Source organism: Carassius gibelio, chromosome B14 (assembly GCF_023724105.1).
Source record: "Carassius gibelio isolate Cgi1373 ecotype wild population from Czech Republic chromosome B14, carGib1.2-hapl.c, whole genome shotgun sequence".
NCBI lineage: Eukaryota > Metazoa > Chordata > Actinopteri > Cypriniformes > Cyprinidae > Carassius > Carassius gibelio.
In genome coordinates, this window is record NC_068409.1 from 22,712,601 (window position 1) to 22,724,175 (window position 11,575).

Here is an 11,575-nt window from a genome sequence, read left to right on the forward strand (position 1 = left end):
AGATTTACATGATTAATTCATAACGGAACCGCTGAGACGAGCTGTGAACTCCGCCTAGTGTTCACCAACCGAAACCCGTCAAATCACCGGCACATCATTCAACCGGCCCGTGCGGTGAATCATCTGAAGAAACTGAATTTCATGCCTGTTTCTGTTCTGTGCGTTCCCTGGCACTAGCCGTGGGTCAAATAGAACTTCAGAGTCTAAAAGCTTATATATTAAATCTATTTAAAACATTTATTTTAGTAAATGGGCCAAACAGTCGGCCAAAGAGAAATTAAGAGTTTAAAAACAAATGTTAAAAATTTCCTATTAAAATGTTTATTTTAATAAACAGGCCAAACAGTGGGCCAAATAGTTTTAAAACATTAAACTATTATTTAACCTTTTGCATACTGCAGTAAACATACATTATTTTTTATATACATTAAAGTTTTTTTTTACATTTGTTATATATTTTTAGATATGTATGCAATTGTATAACAAAATTAAAAAAATACAGAACATTTACTAACTTGTTTTTTTTTTTTGATAAAACAAATACAATTTTCTTTCATCATTTTATCTATATATTTATTAATTTTTTGCTTTGGTGGATATTATTATACGAGTAATATTTATATCTATATTTATAAGATGCCTCCTTAATGTATTATAAAATACAGGGCTTAATTAAATATTCATTTGTTGCCACTGCAGATAATGTGATCAAAATATAATGATGATATTTACTAATGATTATAATCTAACTACATAATATATCAGCGTAGTCCATTAGAACCATCCAGCATTATACAGTCAAACCAAAATTTCAGACACCTTCAACATTTCTCAAATTAGTTAAACTGTGTCAGAAAAAAATCATCTGGATAATGTCAGATAACTTTGATAGAAAGGTACGTTATGGATTTCAATCAACCAAAAATTATTCAGCTGTTTCATTTAAGTAAACAGTTGGAAAATACCAATTTAGGTAAACCAATTACCAAGCCATGCTTAATCGTGTTCAGTCTGAGGTGTGAAAATAAAAATCACTTAAGCAAAACATGGTTAGGCCAAAGTGAATATTTTTTAGGACCTTTTTTTTTATTTAATCAATTTTACTGGTAGTCCACTGTATGAATAATGTTTGGCTATAATATGACAATTTCCTTTATTTTACTACCCTCACTTAATTAACTATAGTGTCCTGCACCCACTAGTAAAAATTATATCTGGTGTCTGAATTATTTTTGGTTTGACTGTATATGGATAGGCCCAACATACAGAAACTAAAAGCAGCACAAACAGCAAATTTGGTGAAATATCTTTATTCATGTGATACATTTTGGTGTCTCTTTAACCTTCCATTTTTTACAGCATATAATAATAGTACTTTGTTCACACAAATTTTGCTAAACACTAGACAGCGTATTTCAAACAGAACCAACACACTTCAGAATAGCACACAGCTGAGTATTCAGTCAGTGACACACGACAGAGCTGTTCAGGAGGGTTTTCACTCGTATTTATTTTAATTCTTACATATCAAACCATATTAAATGTTAATGTTTAAAACACACGTGATGCCCTTTTTTAGTCTTAGTGATGAAAGGATTTGTCGGTTTACATTAAAATGAGAGGAAAAGCGACAGCGCTGGTGGGTTCGCTGATACCTCTCCAGCAAATAAAAGCCCATTCAAGCTATACTGTAGAAACCCAGCGTTACAGATGAGCCGTGAAAATCTTTAATGTGACCAAGATAGTGACACGACTAGGTCTTTGTGATACAGCAGCAAGGCAGAAATGCAAATTATACATCAACCTTTGATTCCCACACATTGCTTACTGCCATTCCGGTCAAGCATACGACACACTGTTTCACTAACTAGTGAGATAATAAATAAACACATGAAACCAACAGTCTCACGACGAGCAATACCAAGACGTGCCTGTACATTAAGCAATAGTCGTGTTGAAGGAAGGAAGGAATCGAAATATCCCATTAAACAAGCAAGGCATTTTGTGTTAAACCATCTCTAAACTGCATGCTGTTCCTACACTTGCGCAGCAAAAAAACAAGGCTGAAAATGAGAGGAATTAGTGTGAATTGCTTTCCATATCCAAGCTCAGAACGAAGGGTTTCGTTAGTACATAAACTTTATTACAATTGACGTTAGGTTTTTTAACTACAGTTGTGGATAAGTCATTAAATATCCAGAGTTTTGACTAAGTTAAATAGGCTTACAAAGCAACTTCCCTTTTCTAAGATTGTTAAATCCTATTTTTTTTTTTTTCGACAACTCGATACATTCTACATCCATGCAACCCTCTGAAGATTCCTGTAGAAAACTAGCCTGTCCAGAATGAGGCTGGTCACAAACAAAACTGCTTTTTTATCGGCCACACGTGTATTTTCTGAAACAAAAAGACCTTTAAATGATATCTGGTCCCTAATACCATATTTAACATGAAAACATCCGATTATACAGAATATTCTGTCCCATGATATTTCACAACAATAAATTCAAAAGAGAACCCTTCTGTATCTTTCTTTAAATAACTGCTGCCAAAAAGAAAATAGTGTAATGCTCATGTAAAAATAAAAAAATAATCATGAATCAGTAACACAAATTTACAGCCTCTCGTTAAAACAAGTTCTTCCTCCAGTGAAATTAAAAAAACAAGGCCTAAAATGATGCCACCAGCCCCAGCTTTGAAACACGATAAATTCACGACAGTGACAGCACTGATGTGTGAAGAAACTCAAGATGTGATTGTATGTGATTTTATGTCAGTCTGCAATCCCATATAATGCCATGCAGCCAGAACAGATGAGAATCTGAATGGTTTTAGTATTTAATCTATGCTGTGATTAACTTTTTTCCCCATTAATATGTGTATTTTTGGAATCCACTTTAATACAGAGTAATAGCACATCCACACGGTTACTCTGAAAAGTCACTGAGTCGAAGAAAAGAAAAGGTTGTCCGCTCATGACACAGGGCCGCGAGAGGAGCGAGTGACCACTGAGAGGCAAGCTGTTTGTGTGTGAGGGGGTCTACTGAGCGGGACGCAGGGCCTGGCGGGGAACGATGGTGGTTACTAGCATGAGCAGCTGCTCTCAGTAACCGGCAGCTCCGGAGGCTTCTCCAGTTTGATGTCAATCACTGAAGGTTCAGGTTAAGGATCAGAACATGCATAAATATGTCTCTACCCTTGGATTACCTTACATTCATTTCTTTGAGACGTCATTATATTACAGAAAAACAAAACCTGGCTTGTGATCTCCTGCTACCAGGCTGATGCAGACAAACTGATTGTGACATTTTAATGTGACTGATGTCATTTGTCAGAAGTGATTTACGGTGCATGTGAAGGATACTATCCTCTTTGCTTTTCTCCGGTGTACTATCCATTCCAGGCAAAGCAGCAGCAACACGACGAAACAGCTAAAAAAAAAAGAACAATCATTACTTAAAAACTCTGATGCTTGGGCCAAATGTACATAAATCAATGCATTTGTTATATAATATAATCTATAACTTAATAGTAGGGGAGAGTGGGGCTAGTTATCAGACAGTCAATATTTATTTTTCTTTTTTTATTGATAGATTATTATTTATAGACATCTTAGTTATATTAAAAATACAGATTTGCAGTTCAATGAACACACACTGATCTTTCGTGACAATATTTTTTGGCATGTCGTCACACTATGTGTAGAAAATTTTCACAAAGCAAGCTGAAAACCTATTAAAACCTATTCAAAGTTTTTATGTGTATTTAAAATAGAAAAACCAAATATGAAAAAAAATCATGAAACCACAGAAAGTATTAAAAATGTACCTGTTTTGCCCAACAAATATTGTAATTAATAATCTGTATAAAAGAATGTGATGCTAGATAACAGGCATTTGCTTACCTGGACATTTGACTCAAAATCTTATAGTCAAGTCGACACTACAGTACAGAAGTTTGGTTAACATTTATTTTTTTCCTCTGGTGCAAAGCTACATTTTTATCAGCCTTCAGAAAACATTATCATATGCAGATTTGCTGCTCAAGAAACATATATTATTAGTTATGATGAAAATATTTGCTATGCTTAATGAGTTTTTTTTTTTTTTAGAAACTGAAATTGTTTTATGAATAGCTCAAGCTCAAGAGAAAATTATTTATTTGAAATAAAGATCTGCAAATGTCTTTACTGTCGACAATGGATCAATTTAATGTGACCTTGTCTAAGCCCCATGCTTTAAACCGTAGTGTATCACTTCTAACAATTTTCTGATGTGCAGCTACCCCCAGTCTCCTCTATTTAAACTGAATCATAACTCCCAGTGGGTATAAATATAAAAGGAGTGCATCTCTGATGACACTAGCATTCTAAATAAAACAAACTTATGGAGAATCCAAGTTCTACTCATTTGACAATGAAAAAAACAATACAATATGCTAATTAAAAAAGCACAATGCACAAATGAAGTGTCTACATCCAGTCTGTGAACTGCAAGTGGTGCTACAACACAGCACATATAGAAGAATCATGCTAGCGAAGCTTGGCCAACATGCAAAGGACTTCTATGACACATGAAGAGCAATTCAAGCAAACCAAACAAAACACAGAAGAGCAGCCCAACAGCACAGGACACCTGTGAATGTGAGGCTGGGGCAGAATGGGTGAGGCAGGGACAGACAGAAACCAAAGTAAGCACAAGACAGAGTGGTGGAGGGAAGGTAGGGCTGGGCCGTCCTCGTTTCTCAGTGATTCTACCTGTTTGACATTGTAGCCAGTCTTTGCGCTGGTTTCAATGAACATGACATTCAGTTCTTTAGCCCTCTGCTCGCCCTCCTCCGTGGTAATCTGTCTGCTCGACCGGAGCAGGGTGGGGGAAAGGAAAGAAATATAGACAGACAAAAGAACTGCATCAAGAAGAAGAGAAAGAGACAGAGACTTGACTGAGGTTCAGATTAGTATTGGGGAAAAAGAGGAATTAGTGTTTTGATAGGACCCCGTCACAGGTTGAAAAGTTGAGAAACGGCTGAAATCATACCACTGAAAAGAGACCACTTCCCTGCAGTTCAACAAAAGGCTACTCACAGAGAACACATTTGTTATCTGAGGACAAAAAATAAATGAACACCCTATCTAGGGAAGTGATGGCACTCGGGTCATTAAAATATCCCTTAAGGAGCAATTAATATTCTATCATTAATTCACCCTCATATAATTTCAAACTTGTTTGACTTCTTCTTCAGTGGAACATGAAAGAGTAACAGAATAATAGAAGAATGTCCAAACCCCTTTCATTCACTTCTACAGTGCAGTAAAAAGCAGCATGGACATTTTGCTCAATGTCTTCTTTTTTGTCTGGAACAACATAAGGGTGACAATCTATTGGTTTATCTACTCCTTTAATGTTTCTACACTGCATCCAAGGAATTTGTAAAAGTTCAATCTACTTCCAATAGCAAATAATTATGGCTTTGTATAAGGAAATTTTAGAGTGCATTTACAGATAGTTATTGGCCTGACTGAGACAGAATCTGTGGCCATTTTCTGCATTCGAGGGGAAAAGTCTGCAAAACGGGTTTAGATATGGTAAAATGTGTTAGAGTTAGACAATTATTGTAAGCTGAAAACAATCAACATCACCAAGTATTTAATAAGTAATATAAGAGGTAGGAGATGTAAGAGGAAGGAGATGTAAAGGACATCAATTTCAATTCACCAGAAATCAGCTTGCTGCTGAATACATGTGGGTGTTAATGTCACATTCCTTCCATCTTTCTTTTTGGTTTCCTTTGCCAGATCACAACTGAGAGGGTTGGTGACTGTTTGAAACGGAGTCAGTTCAGTAGGAATCTTTATTCCTTAATTTATTTGAGTTGTTGCTTGTTTGTTTGCTAGATAAATGTATTACTGTCACTGTGTGTTCAGTTCATTTTTACAACCTGAGTGCAGAGTCAAAATTATTTCCCATGGAAATCGATAACATGCCACAGAGTCTGTTACATAAACGGGTACATAATCTTAGGCCTGCACTACAGCTCTATCGTTTCACCCACCTGTTTGACGTTATAACCAGCTTTGGCGCTGGTCTCTATGTACATCACACCCAGTTCCCGAGCTTTTTTCTCTGCTGCCTCTACTGACACTTGCCTGCCACAGTCCATAGTGCAGGTGGACATAGTTCAAATGAGAATGGATATGAAAAACAAATAAAGTAAATGGGAAAATAAACATAAATCAACACAAGAAAACATGATCAAACAGAAAAGCAAAAATGGCACAAACTGCTCAACATAAGATTTAAATTAATGATAAAGAGAAAACTGAACACAAAAATAACTTAAAACGTGAAGTCTGAGGGATGAACAAAGGATGTGTTTATCAAACACCTCCAAGTGCTGTACCTTTTATCAGCCAAGTCTGTCTTGTTCCCAACCAACATGATAATGACATCACTTCCTCGCTCTGTTCTGACATCATCTATCCACTTTGAGGTTTGCTGGAAAGAGTTGAGATCTGTAGAACAGAGGGGGAAAAAAGTCAGGCAGGGACTAATTAAAAAGAAAAAAAATATGTTGTGATCTGTTGGAGCTGAATTCATTGATTGAGTGATTGATTGATTAAAAATCAATTTGCACAAATCCAAATTTGGCAGTGGTCAAATCACACTTGATTCACTTCAAAGCCAAGCTTTCTTAGAAGAAAGTGTGCAAGCAGACTGTTAGTATGAAATAAAAAAAACAGAGAATGGTTTAGTTAAAGCACAGTGTATTTGGATGCTCAGTAACAGCAGTTTGCTGTTAAAAGAGAAGCACGTACAATCTACTTTTCATTTATTCTGAATGAATTACAAAAAAATATAATCGTTCACTGTTCCCAAGCAACGATACTTAGATGAACTGCCATGACCTAGAAGCAGCTGGGGTATTATGCTAACTGTGCCATGGAGGCATAAATCCCTTGCTGACCCAATGAGTGAGGCTCGGACTCACTGGTGATGTCATAGACCACCACAGCAATAGTGGAGTCTCGGATGTAGCTGGGAATGAGGCTGCGGAAGCGCTCCTGCCCTGCAGTGTCCCACAGCTGGAGCCGAACCTGAGGGACCAGCAAACAGTGGTGTGCAAGGAAAAAGGAAAGAGAAAGAAGGAACAGAGAAAAGAAAAGATATAAAGAGAGGATAGGGCAAGGGAGCAGGGTTAGAAGAAAAGGACAACATCAAAGAAACAAAACATGAAGGAAATGGAGAAATGCACCTACAAAGCTGACCAATTTTCACTTATGAAGTTCTGTATTTACAGATCATGACCTCAAGAATTTAGGAAATGAGAATGATTTTAGACATCATCTGTAGGCATTTCTCCATTCCTGTTCTCTGAATGATGCTGTTCTCGGCGAGATGCTTTGAAAATGGCACTCCATACATGCAAGTATTGCTGGACATGCTTTCAGTCTAAATCACATCACTTTATGGTTTTGAAATATTCATTCAAAAAAATCCCAAATTGTTTTCATTAAGCCCCAAAAATTGTAACTTTATAATCATTTGCACGCCATCATGATGTTACAAATCTGTATGACTTTCACAAAGTATTCTGAATAATGTTTTTTGTCCATATAATGAAAGTCCATGGGGTCCAAAACATTGACTTCCATTGTACGGACAGAAAAAATAAGCAGAAAATATCTTCCTTCATGTTCATATTGTGGTGCAATCCCATTAAAAACCTTAAACACAAACAAAATAATGTTAAACCAAATCCTACTTTTTACAAGCAACCAGTGCTAAAACTGGAAGGAAATAATTTATCTTTTAAATTTTGTTTCGATACAGTGCAAGTTAATGGGGTCCAACATTGTTTTGGATCCAACTGATTTTGGTTCTACAGAAAGTAAGACATACATATTTGGAACCACATAAGAGTGAGTGTTTTTTTTTTTACTTTACTGTATTTGACTTTACCAGGAATGCTCAAATAAACCAGCACACTTATAAAGCTCCATGAGTGCCATTTCCTCAAGCGGTACCCAACTTGACCCCACCATGTGGTGAAGCAGGAGCACTAGCTACCTACTTGCTATATCATAGACCACCACTGCGGCTGCGGAGTCTCTGATGTAACTGGGAATGAGGCTACGGAAGCGTTCCTGCCCAGCAGTGTCCCACAGCTGTAGCCGAATCTATGACCATCCATGCAGCACAACAGGCATTTGGACCCATTCAGCACCCAGCCATGGAAGAGAGTGGGGTGAGGTGGACAAAGACACAAGCCAACTTAAAAAGGTGAAATCAAAATAAATGACAAACTAATGACATAAGTGTGATGAGCTACAAGCATGCACGAGGAATTACACAAATGATAACAGTGATGAATCTGTGACAGAGACAGTGAAATCACCTGACAGACTTCAAATAAATAAATATAGTTGTCTTACAGACTTAACAGGTGATATTAGAAAGAAGTCCAGGTGAATGACTTGAGCCAGTGTGTGTCAAAACCATCTACTATACTGGTACTAACACTGTCAGCCAATATCTAAACTAAACCAGGCTTTATACAAACATGCTAGCTTTCCAATAAAACTAAAAGCTTGGACACACAGAGACTCCTTGAAATTATTCTAGAAACGTTGATCTGTCCTACCGTGCGATCTTCCAAGTACATGGTTTTTGACAGAAAGTCTATACCAATAGTTGCCTGCAGAGAGAAACAATGAGTTAACTTAGTGCACACTGCAAAACTGGTCACTGAAGGAATATTTATTTTGCTCTTTAGACTTTTTATCTTCTGTGGAACACAAAAGGAGATATTAAGCTAAATATTCATATTGCTCCAGTCCCCAGAGTCTGATAAACAAATGTAAAAAAAATAAAATAAAAATAAGTTCAATAAAATTGTCCTAATTCACGGAGAAACTAATTTGCTCTTGTGCATATTCAAACTTTTTTTTTAATCAAGACACTCTGCATCAAATTTAATATCAAATTTGGTTCACATGTGCATCATCTACAGATGTATAGATGTGATTTGAGAGCTAAAAAACTAACTAAATTAATACTTGTCAAGTATCAAATGCAAGCCAAAATGTACCATTTTACACTGCTGTTCAAACGTTTGGGATCAGTATTTTTTAAAGGAAATTAATACTTTTATTCAGCATTTAATGATGCATTAAATTGATCAAATGAGGTAGTAAAGGTATTTATAATGTTAAAATAACAAATGTTTCTTGATCACCAATCAGCATATTAGAATCTTTTCTGAAGGATCATTTGACACTGATGACTGGAGTAATGACTGCTGAAAATTACATTGTATAGATCAAAAAACTAAATTTTTGATTAGTATTAAAAAAAGCGCTATACAAATAAACTTGAATTATGCATTGCTAAAAATCATTCAGACAACTTCAAAGGTGATTATCTTAGTATTTAGATTTTTTGCACCCTCAGATTCTAGATTTTCAAATAGTTGTATCTTGACCAAATATTGTCATATATTAAAAGCTTATTTATTCAGCTTTCAGATGATGTATAAATCTCAATTTCGAAAAAGGAAAACTTAAGACTAGTTTTGTGGTCCAGGGTCACATTTGTTATAAACTGCAATAATATTTAACATAATTACTGATTTTTGTATTTATTTTTTTTATAACTAAATCTTGTCTTGGTAAGAATAAGAGACTTCTTTTAAAAATACAACAAAAATCTTTCTGACCCCAAATTCTTGAATGGCAGTATATGTTTACCTATAAAGCCTAAAGATTAAATACAATTATGCTTGTATGATTATAATGTTGCAAGTAAATCTCTGACCTGAGATATCTGCCACAAACAGCTTAACATTGGCAGTCAAACATGTATTTTCTTTTTTTTAATAAAAATAATGTACATTTTATTATAGTGTAATGTGTAATGGTCAGCAGGAACAACAAGAAAACTTATGGCTAATTAATCATTTCATTTCAACAGACATTACTAGTCTGCCTAGACTAGAGAGCTTTTTTTTTTGCATGACTATTCTACAAAGTATCTGTTTGTATTTCAAGGAAGGATATTTATTAGTAAGTGAACTAACGTTATTTCGTTTAGGGACCACGACTGAACCAAACCTTAATGCTACAGATTTTGACAAAGTCAACAATACTTCGGTCAGATATTAAGATGCACAGTAACATGGTAAGCATTTGTAAACATAACATGGGCTATGGCTGTCACAGCAGGTGTTACCTGGTAGGTATTATCGAAGCTGTCATACATAAACCTGGTGATAAGTGAAGTTTTGCCCACTGTGGAGAAAGAGAAAAAACAAATAAATTATAAATAAGGGCCTCCCCTCACAGTCAATGCGTCTCAAACCTAGTGTGCTCCCTACATAGACAGCATGTTTGACGTTCGTATCGAAAGCATAATGTCAAAGATGTTGTCCATCAGGGAAGGGGATGCAATGATCTGCAGGATGAGTCTGAACTCTGATCGCTGTGTTGGCAACATGGGTGTCACCGTCCTGATTCACATCAATACAGGCTAAAACATGCAGGAACTCTGCTTTACGACAGCTCGCTGCTCGTTTTTACGTCCGATCCAGCCATTATTAAAAGAAAACGTAGATGTGACGTGGATGATGTGGCAGTTAAACATCCCTGATGATGTGGTTTATGATCTCACGATCTTGATAGTCACAGCCGGCTAGTTAGAAACATGCTAACTGCTAACTGAACCTCGAGCTAGCGACCATCCTTACAACTGATAGTATTGTTTTACACATTGAAACATGTTCGTTCACGGCTGTAGCGCAGCCTTGTTTTCATTGTATGTGTTAAAAACTAACAGATCACAAATAAAAAGCCTCTAATATGGAAGTTCTCTGTTGTGGCTAAGACCAGACAACACAAACATGCTAATACAAGGCTTCCTTCGATGTCTACAAGCGAGAATACATACACACTGAGGGGAAATAACGTTACATACAAAAAACACGCAGTTTGTAGATTACAGTAGAATTGAGTTAATAATCGCAAACCGTATCTTTCTAATATACGTTAACGTTATTTTGGATAACGTACTTCACGGATGTTCAATTCTACATTATCTCTGTTCTTGTTTTGTTCGTGACAAACGTTTTCTGTATGTTTTTACTACATTTTAAGTGCATGTCCACAATAGTGTCCATCTAAACTGTCAGATGATTATTTTCGTGTTTATTTGGTAACATTTAATCATTCTGTAGCATCCTTTCAGCTGGCCTGTCCGTTTCTCTGTCCACGTCTCACATATCTCAACACTTACCGCTTTGCTCGCCCAAGAAAACCAGCTTAAATTTCCGCAGAGGGTTGCCAAACTCTCCGCCACCGGTCGTAGTAGACATTTTTATCGAGTACAATAAACAAAAACTATCTAAATATTATTATTTCCTCTGCGCGGACGAAGGACACACCGTACAGTCCAGTGACGGAGCTCCGATGATTCTTGAGGGTGACAGCGCCTCTTGGTGGCCAGAGATGGAAGCGCACGACGCGCTGTGGCCGTGTTTCAAAGCCTATTATTTAGAGAGCTGCCTATTGAGGTTCCTGTCAAGC

The 11,575-nt window shown here is 36.3% G+C and overlaps 1 protein-coding gene across 4 annotated transcripts; it reads right to left on the reverse strand.

Moving 5' to 3' along the window:
- Positions 1-1,294: 1,294 nt before the first annotated feature.
- LOC127971607 (ras-related protein Rab-6B-like) lies at positions 1,295-11,482 on the reverse strand. Of its 4 annotated transcripts, none has more exons than XM_052574738.1 (8): positions 11,286-11,482; positions 10,227-10,285; positions 8,641-8,694; positions 6,988-7,093; positions 6,400-6,511; positions 4,757-4,850; positions 3,365-3,431; positions 1,295-3,149 (listed from the first exon to the last, which is right to left on the reverse strand). In XM_052574738.1, exons 1-8 carry the CDS (start codon positions 11,362-11,364, stop codon positions 3,085-3,087), a joined length of 636 nt encoding a protein of 211 aa, XP_052430698.1. In that variant the 5' UTR covers positions 11,365-11,482; the 3' UTR covers positions 1,295-3,084. The 4 variants fall into 4 exon arrangements, with proteins under 4 accessions (XP_052430698.1, XP_052430697.1, XP_052430696.1 ...); XM_052574737.1 differs by lacking the exon at positions 4,757-4,850 and adding an exon at positions 6,052-6,145 and having other exon boundaries at positions 11,286-11,478; XM_052574736.1 differs by lacking the exon at positions 6,988-7,093 and adding an exon at positions 8,071-8,176 and having other exon boundaries at positions 11,286-11,478.
- Positions 11,483-11,575: the final 93 nt, after the last annotated feature.